The 12,040-nt window shown below is 37.5% G+C and overlaps 1 protein-coding gene across 1 annotated transcript in view; it reads left to right on the forward strand.

The window, feature by feature from the left end:
- The window catches only part of LOC118796079, a 50,313-nt gene extending 45,257 nt beyond the window's left edge, over nt 1–5,056 (forward strand). Inside the window, exon 5 of the mRNA XM_036554911.1 lies at nt 5,033–5,056. Coding sequence (XP_036410804.1) covers nt 5,033–5,056 — 24 coding nt within the window. The remainder of the gene's footprint in view (nt 1–5,032) is intronic.
- The last annotated feature ends 6,984 nt before the right edge of the window (nt 5,057–12,040 follow it).

Genomic DNA, 12,040 nt, shown 5'->3' on the forward strand with positions numbered 1-12,040 from the left:
TTTATCACATGATTTACACTCAAAAAAGTCAGAAAGGCATATAAAGAGCAGTTTGCAGATCCATGCACACCACCCACATTCTCATGAGGGCACTATTGCTCCACCCATACATCAGAGAACAAAGATATTCCTCCTCTGGTTCTCCCCTCTACTAACCTGAATGTTAGCTTTATAACAAGATGCAATTTCTTACAGGATTATTGCTAACTATTTCCTTGTGTAAGTTCTCTTTTGTAATCTCATTGGAAATCTATTTTTTGTTCAAAAATGTGACTATTTAATGTTTGATTTTATTGTTTTGTTCATCTCTTATAGGCATTTCCTCTGGAGATGAAATCAAACAAGAAAAAGGATTAATGCTGGGGAGAGATGGAGAAAAAATCTCTCTGGAATGTTCCTTCAACATTAGCAGCAGCAGCACCTATTCCTATTACCTCTACTGGTACCGTCAGTATCCTGGATCTGCTCCTCAGTATATACTGTACAGAGGAACCAGCAGTGACACAGCAGAATTTGCCAAAGGGCACTTTGAGTCAACAGCTGACAAATCCAGTGGCAAAACAGTTTTGACCATTTCAAAACCAATTCCTGCAGACACTGCAATTTATTACTGTGCACTGAGGCCCACAGTGGTGTAGAAATGGCAGCTGTCATACAAAAACCTAAGCTCCCAACAGCTTTAAGATTTTATCCAAAAGAAAGAATCTGTTAAAATGATTTCTTCCATAATAGTCATAGCTAGAAAACATTAGACACACTAAAACACACTAATATCACCATATCAATGGCCTATGATTAAAATGCAATCTAGCTGGGGTATTCATAACAGAAGAATTGTGAAATTCTACTGTTAAAACTTTTGCTCTATGAAGAACTGCTGTTGGACTATATATTAAGACTTTATTTACAAATTCTTTTTGCTAAAATACTAATGTATTATTGTATTATTATTTTAAATATTTTGTCTATGTGCAATACACCCTGAAGACAAAAGAAACACTGGTCTGCTTTGTGCCCGTTAGATCCTGGTTACTCCTCAAAAGCAAGGGCAGTAAGTGGCTTGTTGAAACCCCAGACTCTCCTTTCTGTAGAGGTTCTTCTGCTGAAATAAACCTGAGCAAAGCTTTCGTCAGCCACTCACAGCTCTTAGGTGTGCTTCTAATCAGCAGCAGTCATGGGAGTGACCTGGTGGGAAAACACCACTCACTTGGCCTCAGTGCAGTGTAGTGACTTCAGATTCCCACCAGATGTCACCATTTCACTCTGTAGTATATCCACTGAATCACTCTCCTTGAGATGCCACTCAGCTCAAATACTGCATGGTGTACCCATCTCTTCAACTGAAAAGCTTGGAAGTACAAAGCCCCACCTCTCCTGAAACATCAATCAATATCACCCAGTAGTATGATCATTCTTTATTTTACACAGGGACAAAAATTTGATGGTTACATTTTACTGTTGACATTAATCAACAGACTAGCTACATCTCCAGTTGCAAGTAGCATCACATAGGAACATTCCAGGTTTTATACATTACATAAGTTAACTTAAACTGTCCCACATTACAAAAAATATCTTCAGGTATGCTATTTACTAACGTTAAACCATGATGAGGAGGGTAAGCCTGATTGAAGAAAATATGCCATTAATATAATAAAAAAATTCTGTTTTGGCAGCAATCTCAGAATTGATACAAAAGCGTGGAGCAAAAAAAAAATCAGCATGAAACATGAAAATAGGTCTATCTTTCCTGATGTAATCCACAGATTTTATCCAGCTGCTCATTGAAATTTGCTGGGACAATTTGACAACTTTAAGTTCATCTAAGGGCGAGCAAGACCTCCAGTCAACCAGTTAGCACATTGAAAGTAAAACCCTCTATTGGGTGAAGTCTGAAGCAGATGCAGGATCAGTTCTAATATTTTTGTCTAACAATGGGTAAGGATTTGGGGTTGGGAAATCTGGAGTTCACCCTGGAGCCTGAAAGGAGAGGGGAGAGGGGAGAGGGGGAGGGCTTTCTTTCATGAAGAAAACAGACAGATTAAAATGAGTGTTAACCAGTTCAGTATCATCAACCTGTCCATTGCAGGGGCCCCCTGAATATTTTACTCAACCGGAATTACTGCTAAACCTGTAAGATATAACATCCTGGAAATCATCCATCCATCAGTAGCCAGGGCAGGGATGCCATGGGGTTTGCATTGCAGAAATGGTCCAGGTATCTTGTCTGTTGAGGCAGGTAAATGCTAATCAGGGGGTGTTGGGTATTTAGCAGTGGAAGTTGTTCCAGTCTCTCAAAAGATTGTGTGCGAACAGTCAAATTAGGGCAGATTATGGCAGATTATCCAGATTCTAAGCGTCTGAAATGGGATTCCATTTCTGGTATACAATGTCTATTTTTTCAACAAACGTGGCATAAAAAGTGGCATTTTATTCTGCCGACTCATTAAGAAGAGTAATGGCATCGATAAACACCTGATGCATCCACTTCACAGAGAATGTCAACTTCTGCGCCGCCATGTCTGGAAACCTTTCATACTATCCAGTATTGAAGTCTTCCAGAAAATAATTTAATATTTGTCATAATAGAATATTGTTGTGCATTGTCAAATACGATGTCAATGTGTAACTTGTAAATATGCAATTATGTGAATCATGTGAATTATACACAATGATTTTTATCGCATACTGACATTGTCTCTGTTCCCATGTGAAAAAAACCTGACAACACAGGAAAATGTGCTTGAATATCAATTAGAACAAGCCTAGCCACTCCTATAATGTCAACACGACACCAAGGTGCTCTTATGAGAGCACTCTTGCTCCACCCACACATCCTCATAGAAAAATTAAGACACATATTCTGCCTCAGTTTCCCTCTGCTCCAACAACCTGAATATAACTTCATAACAAGATGCATCTTTTTACAGGGCTACTGTTAACTGTTTCCTTCTGTAAGTTTTATTTTTCTGGGCTCATTCGCAATCTTGTTTTTGTTCCTGAAATTAATGTTTCCCAGTTGTGATTATATAATATTCATTTTTATTGATTTATCATTTTTAAGGCATTACCTATGGAGATGTAATTAAACCAAAGGATGAATCAATGCTCACGACAGAAGGAGAAGATGTTTCTCTGAAATGTTCCCTCAGCATCAGCGGCACCCTCTCTGACTATCTCTTCTACTGGTATCGCCATTACCCTGGGTCAGCTCCTCAATTTATACTGTACAGAGGGTACAGTGACCATACAGCAGACTTTGCCAGAGGGAGATTTGACTCAAACTTTACCAAAGATGAAACAGTTTTGACCATTTCAAACTTAACTCCAGAAGACACTGCGATATACTACTGTGCAATGAGGCCCACAGTGGTATAAAAAAGGCAGTTCTCATACAAAAACCTGCTAAGCTCCTACAGCTTTTGATGGTTTCATAAAAAGCTGAGAGGCTGAAAATGGTTAGCCTCAACAGGAAATACAGTAACATGCAACTCCATGCAACTCCAACTTTCTGGCTCCAATCCAATGCATCTGTTGTCTGTTAGTACTAAAGGTAATGCATTCGGGTGTGAAAAAACATAAGGATAGCATTCCTTTCTTGAATCTCTCAGGTGGCAGATGTGATGCACTCAACAGTCAGAATGACAGTGACTCATCTCTTCTGGTAGAACTGACGAATTATGACACCAGAAAGAAAGAAATCGTATTCTATCAGATCATTTCAAGCTAATTCTGAATGTTATGTGCATATTGTTACACAAACTAAACAATCATTGTCCCACAGCAATGTTATCCTGTGTTGTTAGGGTGAAGAATTTCTGAGATGATTCGTAAAGGAATTACCATCCAAGGACTTCTAGTGCCTGCAGACATACCAACCCCTACCCTGGGTGGAGTAAAGCCGCTTTGCTCTGCTGCTGTGTGCTCCTGGTTATGGTTAGTTGAGGTCAGCATGCACTCAAAGCGAACACTGTGACCATTGTGTTACTCTTGACTGGTTCAATCCTCCATATTATATGGCCATGCCAAAAGATGCCAAACATGCCAAAATGGATTCCTCCTTAGTGTCGCCTTGTGTCATCTCACATCTCACTCTCTTGCCCCCAGGTAGTCCATAACAGGAAATTTGGGTGGCAAAATTTCTCTGGTGGTTGGTATGTTTGTGAGTGTTATAAAGTTTGTCATGATAAAATTAATTTGATAAAAAATCCTTTGTTGCAGTGATATAACTCACACAAAAATAAAAAGCAAGACCTTGTGTAGCAAGATGGATGGATCTTTTCAGTGTTTACAAAAGTGTACTTAAGAACAAGAAAACATGATTGCTTAGTTACTTGTGACCTAGATAAACGCAGATGCCAGCCACATCAGAAACAATGTGCATATAATTCTTGTAAAGAAAAAATGAATTTATTATCAAGTTGGTTTGCATGCAAAAAAAAAGATGAAATTGATTTTATCAAAGATGAGCCAGTACTGCTAGTTCAGTAGAGGGGAAGGGGGTCTCCTCAACCCATTGCTGGGGTCCCTGCATCTCTGAATTATATGATGATATTCTATTGAGTTCCAGATTCCTGTTGATACTACTGCTTTGCACAACCATGTATAAGCAACAGTCTTATTCAATCTAAAAAGACAAAAATCCACTGGAGTCGAGAGAAGATGATGTTCCAAACTCTTACTTTGGGGGGCGGCATTGTAATACAGACACCAATCCTCTCAGTACAAGGGGCCTGTAAGTTTCTCCCCTTAAAGCATGACAGTGCAGGAGTTACAGACTAAAAAAGTGGAAACAGCTGTTAGTAAGAGTTCACTGCTGTAACTCCCACTGTACAGAGTGGTCTGTCCTTGTTCTTACATTTACTTTAATTGACACCTTTTTGCAGTATAGTTATGGACATTCAGTTGAAGATTTTAGTTATTGTTTGTGCATGTTGCTTTGGTATGATTTGATTCTTTTCTTCATATGCTTATTCACTTTGTTTGATTCCTGCTTTGTGTTATCACTAATTTATTTCTGTTTTCTTTTCAGATTGCAGGGCTGAAGACACAGTGACTCAGTCCACAGGAGACGTAATTGCTTCTGAAGGAGGATCAGTGACACTTGGCTGTAAATACAGCACAAGTTATCCAAATATCTATCTTTTCTGGTACATACAGTATCCAAATGGCTTTCCTAAGTACATGTTGAGACGGGATACATATAGAACAGATAACAATGCGGCTGAGTTTGAAAAGAGATTTAAAGCTGATCTCAACACAACCACAAATACTGTTCCTTTAACAATAGAGAAGCTGCAGCTGTCTGACTCTGCTGTGTATTACTGTGCACTGAGGCCCACAGTGACAATGAAGTATTCAACTGCTGTACAAGAACACTGGGCCCAAAGAGGAACATACAGGAAAGGTCTGCTGGGATTTATCTCACACAACTGTATCATTTGGAATAAACTGTTTTATGACACTACTGTGCACTAAGGCATAGACAAATGGCATAAAATAATTCTCATTTTAAAGTAAGAAAAACATTTAAAGGTAAGAAAAAAATGTGATTTTTTCTGAAGAAAATCACAATGGCATGGTGATATGTTGATCTCATATTTCTTCCTCTATTTCAGAAAATGTAAACAATGCCAACAGCAAGGAATAATATATTTAAAATGCTTCTTATATACATTTCATTTGATAAAATGTTTTCACGATTATGCACACAACACATTGAAATGGTTATTACTAGTTTAATGACATACTTCTTTGTTTATCAGTGATCCAAGATAAATAAATTTTGTTTGAAAAACTGGAATGTATATTTTTGGCTACAGCTAACTTTGGAAACCAGGCTTTTGGCCAAAACATCCTGCTACATGAAGGATTTAATGACTCCTGCTAATAAGGGCTCCAGGACCCATATATGCAAAAGCATAATAGATCCACTCACATATTTCATAGTATTTGTGACTTTTTCCCCAATGTAAGTGTCATTTTCTTATACTTTCTTACTTACTTACTATACCAATGACACTTATACCAATGACATATTCGAGACCAACCTTTATTTCGTCTTACTGTAAAACATGCTTTCAGGCCATGTTCAGAAGTAGTTGGGCAAAAATGGGGTGCCACTTTTTACAATTTGCTTTCAGGAATCTTGAGAATAGTTTTAGAATAGTTTTAATTCCCTGTATACAAATTGTGTGCAAAATGTTATAAAAGATTTACAGTCATTATCAGCAGAGCTCTGTCTAGAGGATGGAAGATTGTATTCACTATGAAGGGGGTGTGTTGGATGGTTAATTAGCATTCACAGTGTTTGGTCGTTAATGATGGCATTACTCATTTTAATCAGTCAATAGAAGTAAGAATGTGTTTAGCAATTTTGTTATTTTTGTTTTAATCTTGACACGTAGGACTGAGAACCATTAAACAGAAAGGGGGACATAAGACTCTTGTCCATGTTAATCTGTCTTGGTCCGCACATAAAGTACAGTTGCCTTTGCTCTTTCTTGTCCGTACACCAGTGTTCAGCTTCCACATTCACAATTATTAACTGTAATTGTAACACTGACGTTTCTCCAGCATCGCAATCTGATTATTGTTTATTTGGATCGATGGGAGTTCCCTCCTGCGTCTGAATTTAATAATTATCTTTTTTTAGTGTTAAGTAGGAGGGAGTTATCTTTAATCCATTTCACAAGCCTGTCTTTTGATGATCTGCACTGATGTTCAGTGTCACTGATGGGACCGACCACAGCTGTATCATATCACTTCACTATGAGGGTGTTTGGTGGGCTGCTGGAGCAGAGTAGAGTACAGTGGACAGAGGAGAGTGTAAATATATGACATTTTGTTGAGGTGCACCTGTAATAGTGGTGGTAGATATTGGTTGTGACTCTATTTACTTTTACAGATTGTACTTCTTCTGTAATGAATGATTTCACCTGCCAAATGATGTGACTGCCTATACTAAACAAACCTCAGTATTTTCTATTGCTTTCACCATGTTAATTATCTCCCTGATAACATATGTTAAAGAAAACCAAACAGGATATTGTGTGCTTTTTATATTTAAGATTGACATTTTCAATGTGTACCATTTGGATAAACACCAAAAAAGCTCATCTCAGTTACCAAAATGCTTTAATTTTCATATTTTTGGAAAAATCAGTTCAAATTTTATCATTAAAATCATTTGTGTCTTGTGGCTTGGTTGTGTAATGACACATGACTATAATGGAAAGCTATGAGCCACTAGGCTCCTGTCATCTATTCAGGGAACAGCATTCAAAGCCAAGTCTGAATCAGCCCCTTCATTTTAGTCACTTACGGAAACAAATTACATCACATATCATGAAAAACAGTAACTAAATGCTATCATGCATGATATCATTACTAATGTTTTTTATTCTTATTTCTCGTTATTTGTAGAACAGATCAATAGTTACTTTGCTGTGGAAAATGATGAATAGCTTTTTTTTTGCATTATTATCAGGGCATTATTGCGCCACCCCCTCTCTCAGCTTCCGTTAAACATTACACATGCTGTAGTTTTAGTTTCTTCTGCATTCTTATCAGGGCACTATTGCTCCACCCACTCATCCTCACAGAAAAACTAAGACACATATTCTGCCACAGGTGCTCTATCCTCCAGCATCCTGAATGTTAACTTCATAACAAGATGCATCATTTTACTGGGCTGTTATTATTTCCTTTTGTAAGTTTTCTTTTCTATCATCATTGGAAGCCTTGGGTTTTTTGCTGTCATTAATGATACCTAACTGTGATTACATAATATTCATTTGTATTGTTTTATTAATTTTAGGCATTTCCTCTGGAGACAAAATTAAACAGAAGGGTGAATTAATACAGAAGATAGAAGGACAAGAAGTTTTTCTGGAATGTTCCTTCAGCCTCAGCAACGACATTTCTCTGTATTACTTCCACTGGTACCGCCAGTATCCTGGGTCAGCTCCTCAGTATATACTGCACAGAAACAATGGAAAATTCAAACAAAAAGCAGAATTTGCTACAGAGAGATTTGACTCAGATGTTACCAATAATGAAACAGTTCTGACCATTTCAAGTTTAACTCCAGGGGACACTGCTGTTTATTACTGTGCAATGCAGCCCACAGTGATGTAGAAACAGTAGCACTCATACAAAAACCTGCTAAGCTCTTACAACCTAGAAGGTTTTATAAAAAAAAAAAAAAACTGAGGGACTGAAAATGGTTAGCCTCAACAGGAAATACTAACCAACATGCTGTTTATATTTGTTGCTTTATTCTCTATAACTTGTCGATACTGAGGGCAATACATTTTGGGTTCGAAAAAATAATGCCGATAACATTCCTTTTCCATTGTTTAATATGGCAGATCTAATACACTCAAATGTAAGAAAGAATGACAGCCATTCCTCCCCTCTGATGCTACTGGACTTGTGATGTCACTAAAAGAGAAATCTGTGTTCTGTCCTTACAGGTTGAATGCAATGAGTACAATTACTTGATATTCTGCACCTCTATTTTTAATAAAAAAGTGTTTTTCATGTTCAAGTGAAGCATGCTGTTTACAGAGACATGCTTTAAGACCCCCAAGAGTAAGGAACATTTGAAAGAGAGACTTGAAATGTTTCCAGAACATTGTCACCTAAAATAGATTTCATGGAGACATCTACTGTTTCATTCCATATTCTATGCGAATATCCCTGTCAAGTGTTGCATCCATGGAGCACTGGATAATATGAAGGTAATGCACTTGATCTAGAAGTTCCAAATGTATCCACTGAGAGGCGACATTGCAACATAAACGTCCATTCTTTCAGTTCTATAGTCATGTAAGCACCTCCCCTTAAAGCCTGACACTGCGGTGGTTATGACTGAAACAAGCAGAAACAACTCTAAGTGAGAGTTTCACTGCTGCTTGCTGCTTACTAAAAAGATAGGCATCTTACTGTATTTTAAACACAAGTACAGTAAACCCATTTTCCTGTGTAGTTATGGACATTCGGCTGAAGATTTTACTTATATTTTGTGCATGTTGCTTTGGTACGATTTGATTCTTTTCATAAAATGTTCAGTCATTTTGGTTGATTTCTGCTTTGTGTTACAGATAACATTTTTCCTATTTTTCAGAATGCAGAGCCAAAGACACAGTAACTCAGTCCACAGGAGATGTGATTGCTTTTGAAGGAGGATCAGTGACACTTGGCTGTAATTACACCACCAGTCTTTCAGCATCCCTTTTCTGGTACATACAGTATCCCAATGGCTTTCCTAAGTACATGCTGAGACGGGATACATATGGAAATGGAAAACACAAAGCAGATGAATTTGGGGACAGATTTGATGCCAATATCACCAAAGCCTCAGGCGGTGGTAGCGTTCCTTTAACAATACAGGAGCTGCAGGTGTCTGACTCTGCTGTGTATTACTGTGCACTGAGGCCCACAGTGACAATGAAATTTTCAACTCCTTTACAAAAACACTGTGCTCCTGCATGCATCATTTGAGATACATCATTCATTGTGCATGTCTTGTGGACATAATTATTTCACAATCTTAATTATGTGCAATTAAAATACATAGGCTGTGTTTGTAATAGTGTAATTATGAAATGCTGTCATCAAATTTTATCCTGAGAGAACACAGTCTCTCATTTTCTAGTTTAGTTGATTTTTCTCAATGCAACTTCTAAACATCATCAGTACCCAGCTTCTGTTCGGTGATAGTATTAACAGACATCCAATACCTTTTCATTGTGATGCAAATGACATATAGTCTCCTGAAAATATGCTGAAGTAACAAAATCTGTTGTGATTAATTGCCTTGTCCTTTTTTAAAAAAAATATGACTTTGTTTGAATAGTACACACACACACGCACACACGCACACACGCACACACACACACACACACACACACACACACACACACACACACCACACATGCACCTCACATATGCAGATGACAGCATAATAGACATTGCTGGTAAGAAATGATAGAGAAAGAAACATATTTAAAATAGTTATAAAATTAAATCCCCACTATTCTAAGGCAAGGTACTTAACCCACAATGGGATCTGTAAATATTCAGCTGTATAAATGGATAAAAAACAGCAACCAATGTAAGTCATGGTGTGATCCCCCATCTTTCCTGAAATGATATATCAGGGGACAGTCTTTGAATTTGATATGGTAAAACAGTCTAAGCCCAGTATCTGTGCAGATATTGGGGCCTGAGGGCATGGCTAAAGTACAGTTTCATAAAGGATTACAAGAATTTACGCACTTTAAATGCACAATGAGTGATCATTTGTGCTGCTTTAGCACTTGAACTTGATGTCATTTAAATTTTGTGAGATTATCTTGCTTTGGATGGGTAATTTACAGTTTCAGCTGTAAAGATAGGATATTGTGGTAGCCTGGGTGGACTAGCTTTGTTCTTCCATTTATTGCTTTGTGCCCTCTGGTGGCAACAAATATTTATAAATGCACACTTATTACTGCATATTAATATTATATAATACACTTTAATATTTTATCTCTCTGTGTCCCCTTAGGGTCTCCATGGGTTTCAATAAATGAAGAAAAAAGCAAAATGCATATGACAAAAATACCACAACCCCAACAAATATGATTTAAGACCATACAGCACTGTGTAAATTCATTTTAAATTGTTATATTATTCTGGCTGAGCAGATGTCTCTATTCAGACTCTTGATGATCTAAACTACCTTATGTTATCTAAGCATAGTAGGAAATGTCACCCTTATCAGGGCCCCTGATTTATATGAAGATAATCAATGAACATTCAATTGTTCATGTTTCTTTGGGCTACCAAAGTATCCATTATTTTAGTAAAAATATCTAATAATATAATTTATATTTACTAAGTAGTAGTACTATTATCCAGCAGAGTTACTTACAATGTTTTTTTCTTCATATATATACATTTACACTGGTGGATATTTACTGAGGATATTTGGGTTAACTCACGTGCCAAAGGACATGACAGAAGTTGCCCAAATGAGAATGGAACACATGAACATAGCCTTGCTCCTTACCACTGCAAGATATCTCTAATAATCAATAATCCCAGTTGGGTCCCAGGAACTCTGATTACTTCGAAGATTAATCCATGGGGTTGAGAGAAGTCTATAATATTATAACTATTTCCTTGGAGGGGCGACATTGCAACACAGACATGTCAGTTCACAAGGCTTTCTAAGCACCTCCCCTTAAAACCTGACCCTGCAGCAGTTACTAACTGAAAGAGAGAAGACAAATGTTAGTCAGAGTTCTCTGCTGCAATTCCTATACTCTACACATCTCTTGCTATTTTAAAATTGTTTTGCAGCTCAGTGATAGATGAAGATTTTACTTATTCTGTGTGCATTTTGCTTTGGTATGTCCTGTTTCTTTTCCTCATTTGTCCATTCATTTTCTTTGACTTATGCTTTATGTTACAGATAATTTGTTTCTGATTTGTTTTTTTTTCCTTCAGAATGCAGAGCTAAAGACACAGTGACTCAGTCCACAAGTGATATGATTGCTTCCGAAGGAGGATCAGTGACACTTGACTGTAACTACAACACAAACTTTCAACCAGATACATATCTTTTCTGGTACATACAGTATCCAAATGGAATTCCTAAATATCTGCTGAGACGGGGGAATTCAGAAAGTCTACATGACACTGCCGCTGAGTTTGCGGAAAGATTTCAAGCTGTTCTCAACACAACCACAAGTACTGTTCCTTTAACAATACAGGAGCTGCAGCTGTCTGACTCTGCTGTGTATTACTGTGCACTGAGGCCCACAGTGACAGTGAAGGATTCAACTGCTGTACAAGAACACTGGGCCCAAAGAGGAACATATAGGAAATTTCTTTTGGGCTTCTTCAATGCTATCCTGTATCATTTGCAATAAACTGTGTGGATGGTACTATATAACTAAAACCTACGAGCCATGACTCGCAGAATTTTGAATCTGCTCTTAAAGCATAGAAATTGATATTCACTATGACTGAGTATGTTGGGTCTCTT

The sequence above is a fragment of the Megalops cyprinoides genome, chromosome 20 (genome assembly GCF_013368585.1).
Source record: "Megalops cyprinoides isolate fMegCyp1 chromosome 20, fMegCyp1.pri, whole genome shotgun sequence".
Taxonomy (NCBI): Eukaryota; Metazoa; Chordata; class Actinopteri; order Elopiformes; family Megalopidae; genus Megalops; species Megalops cyprinoides.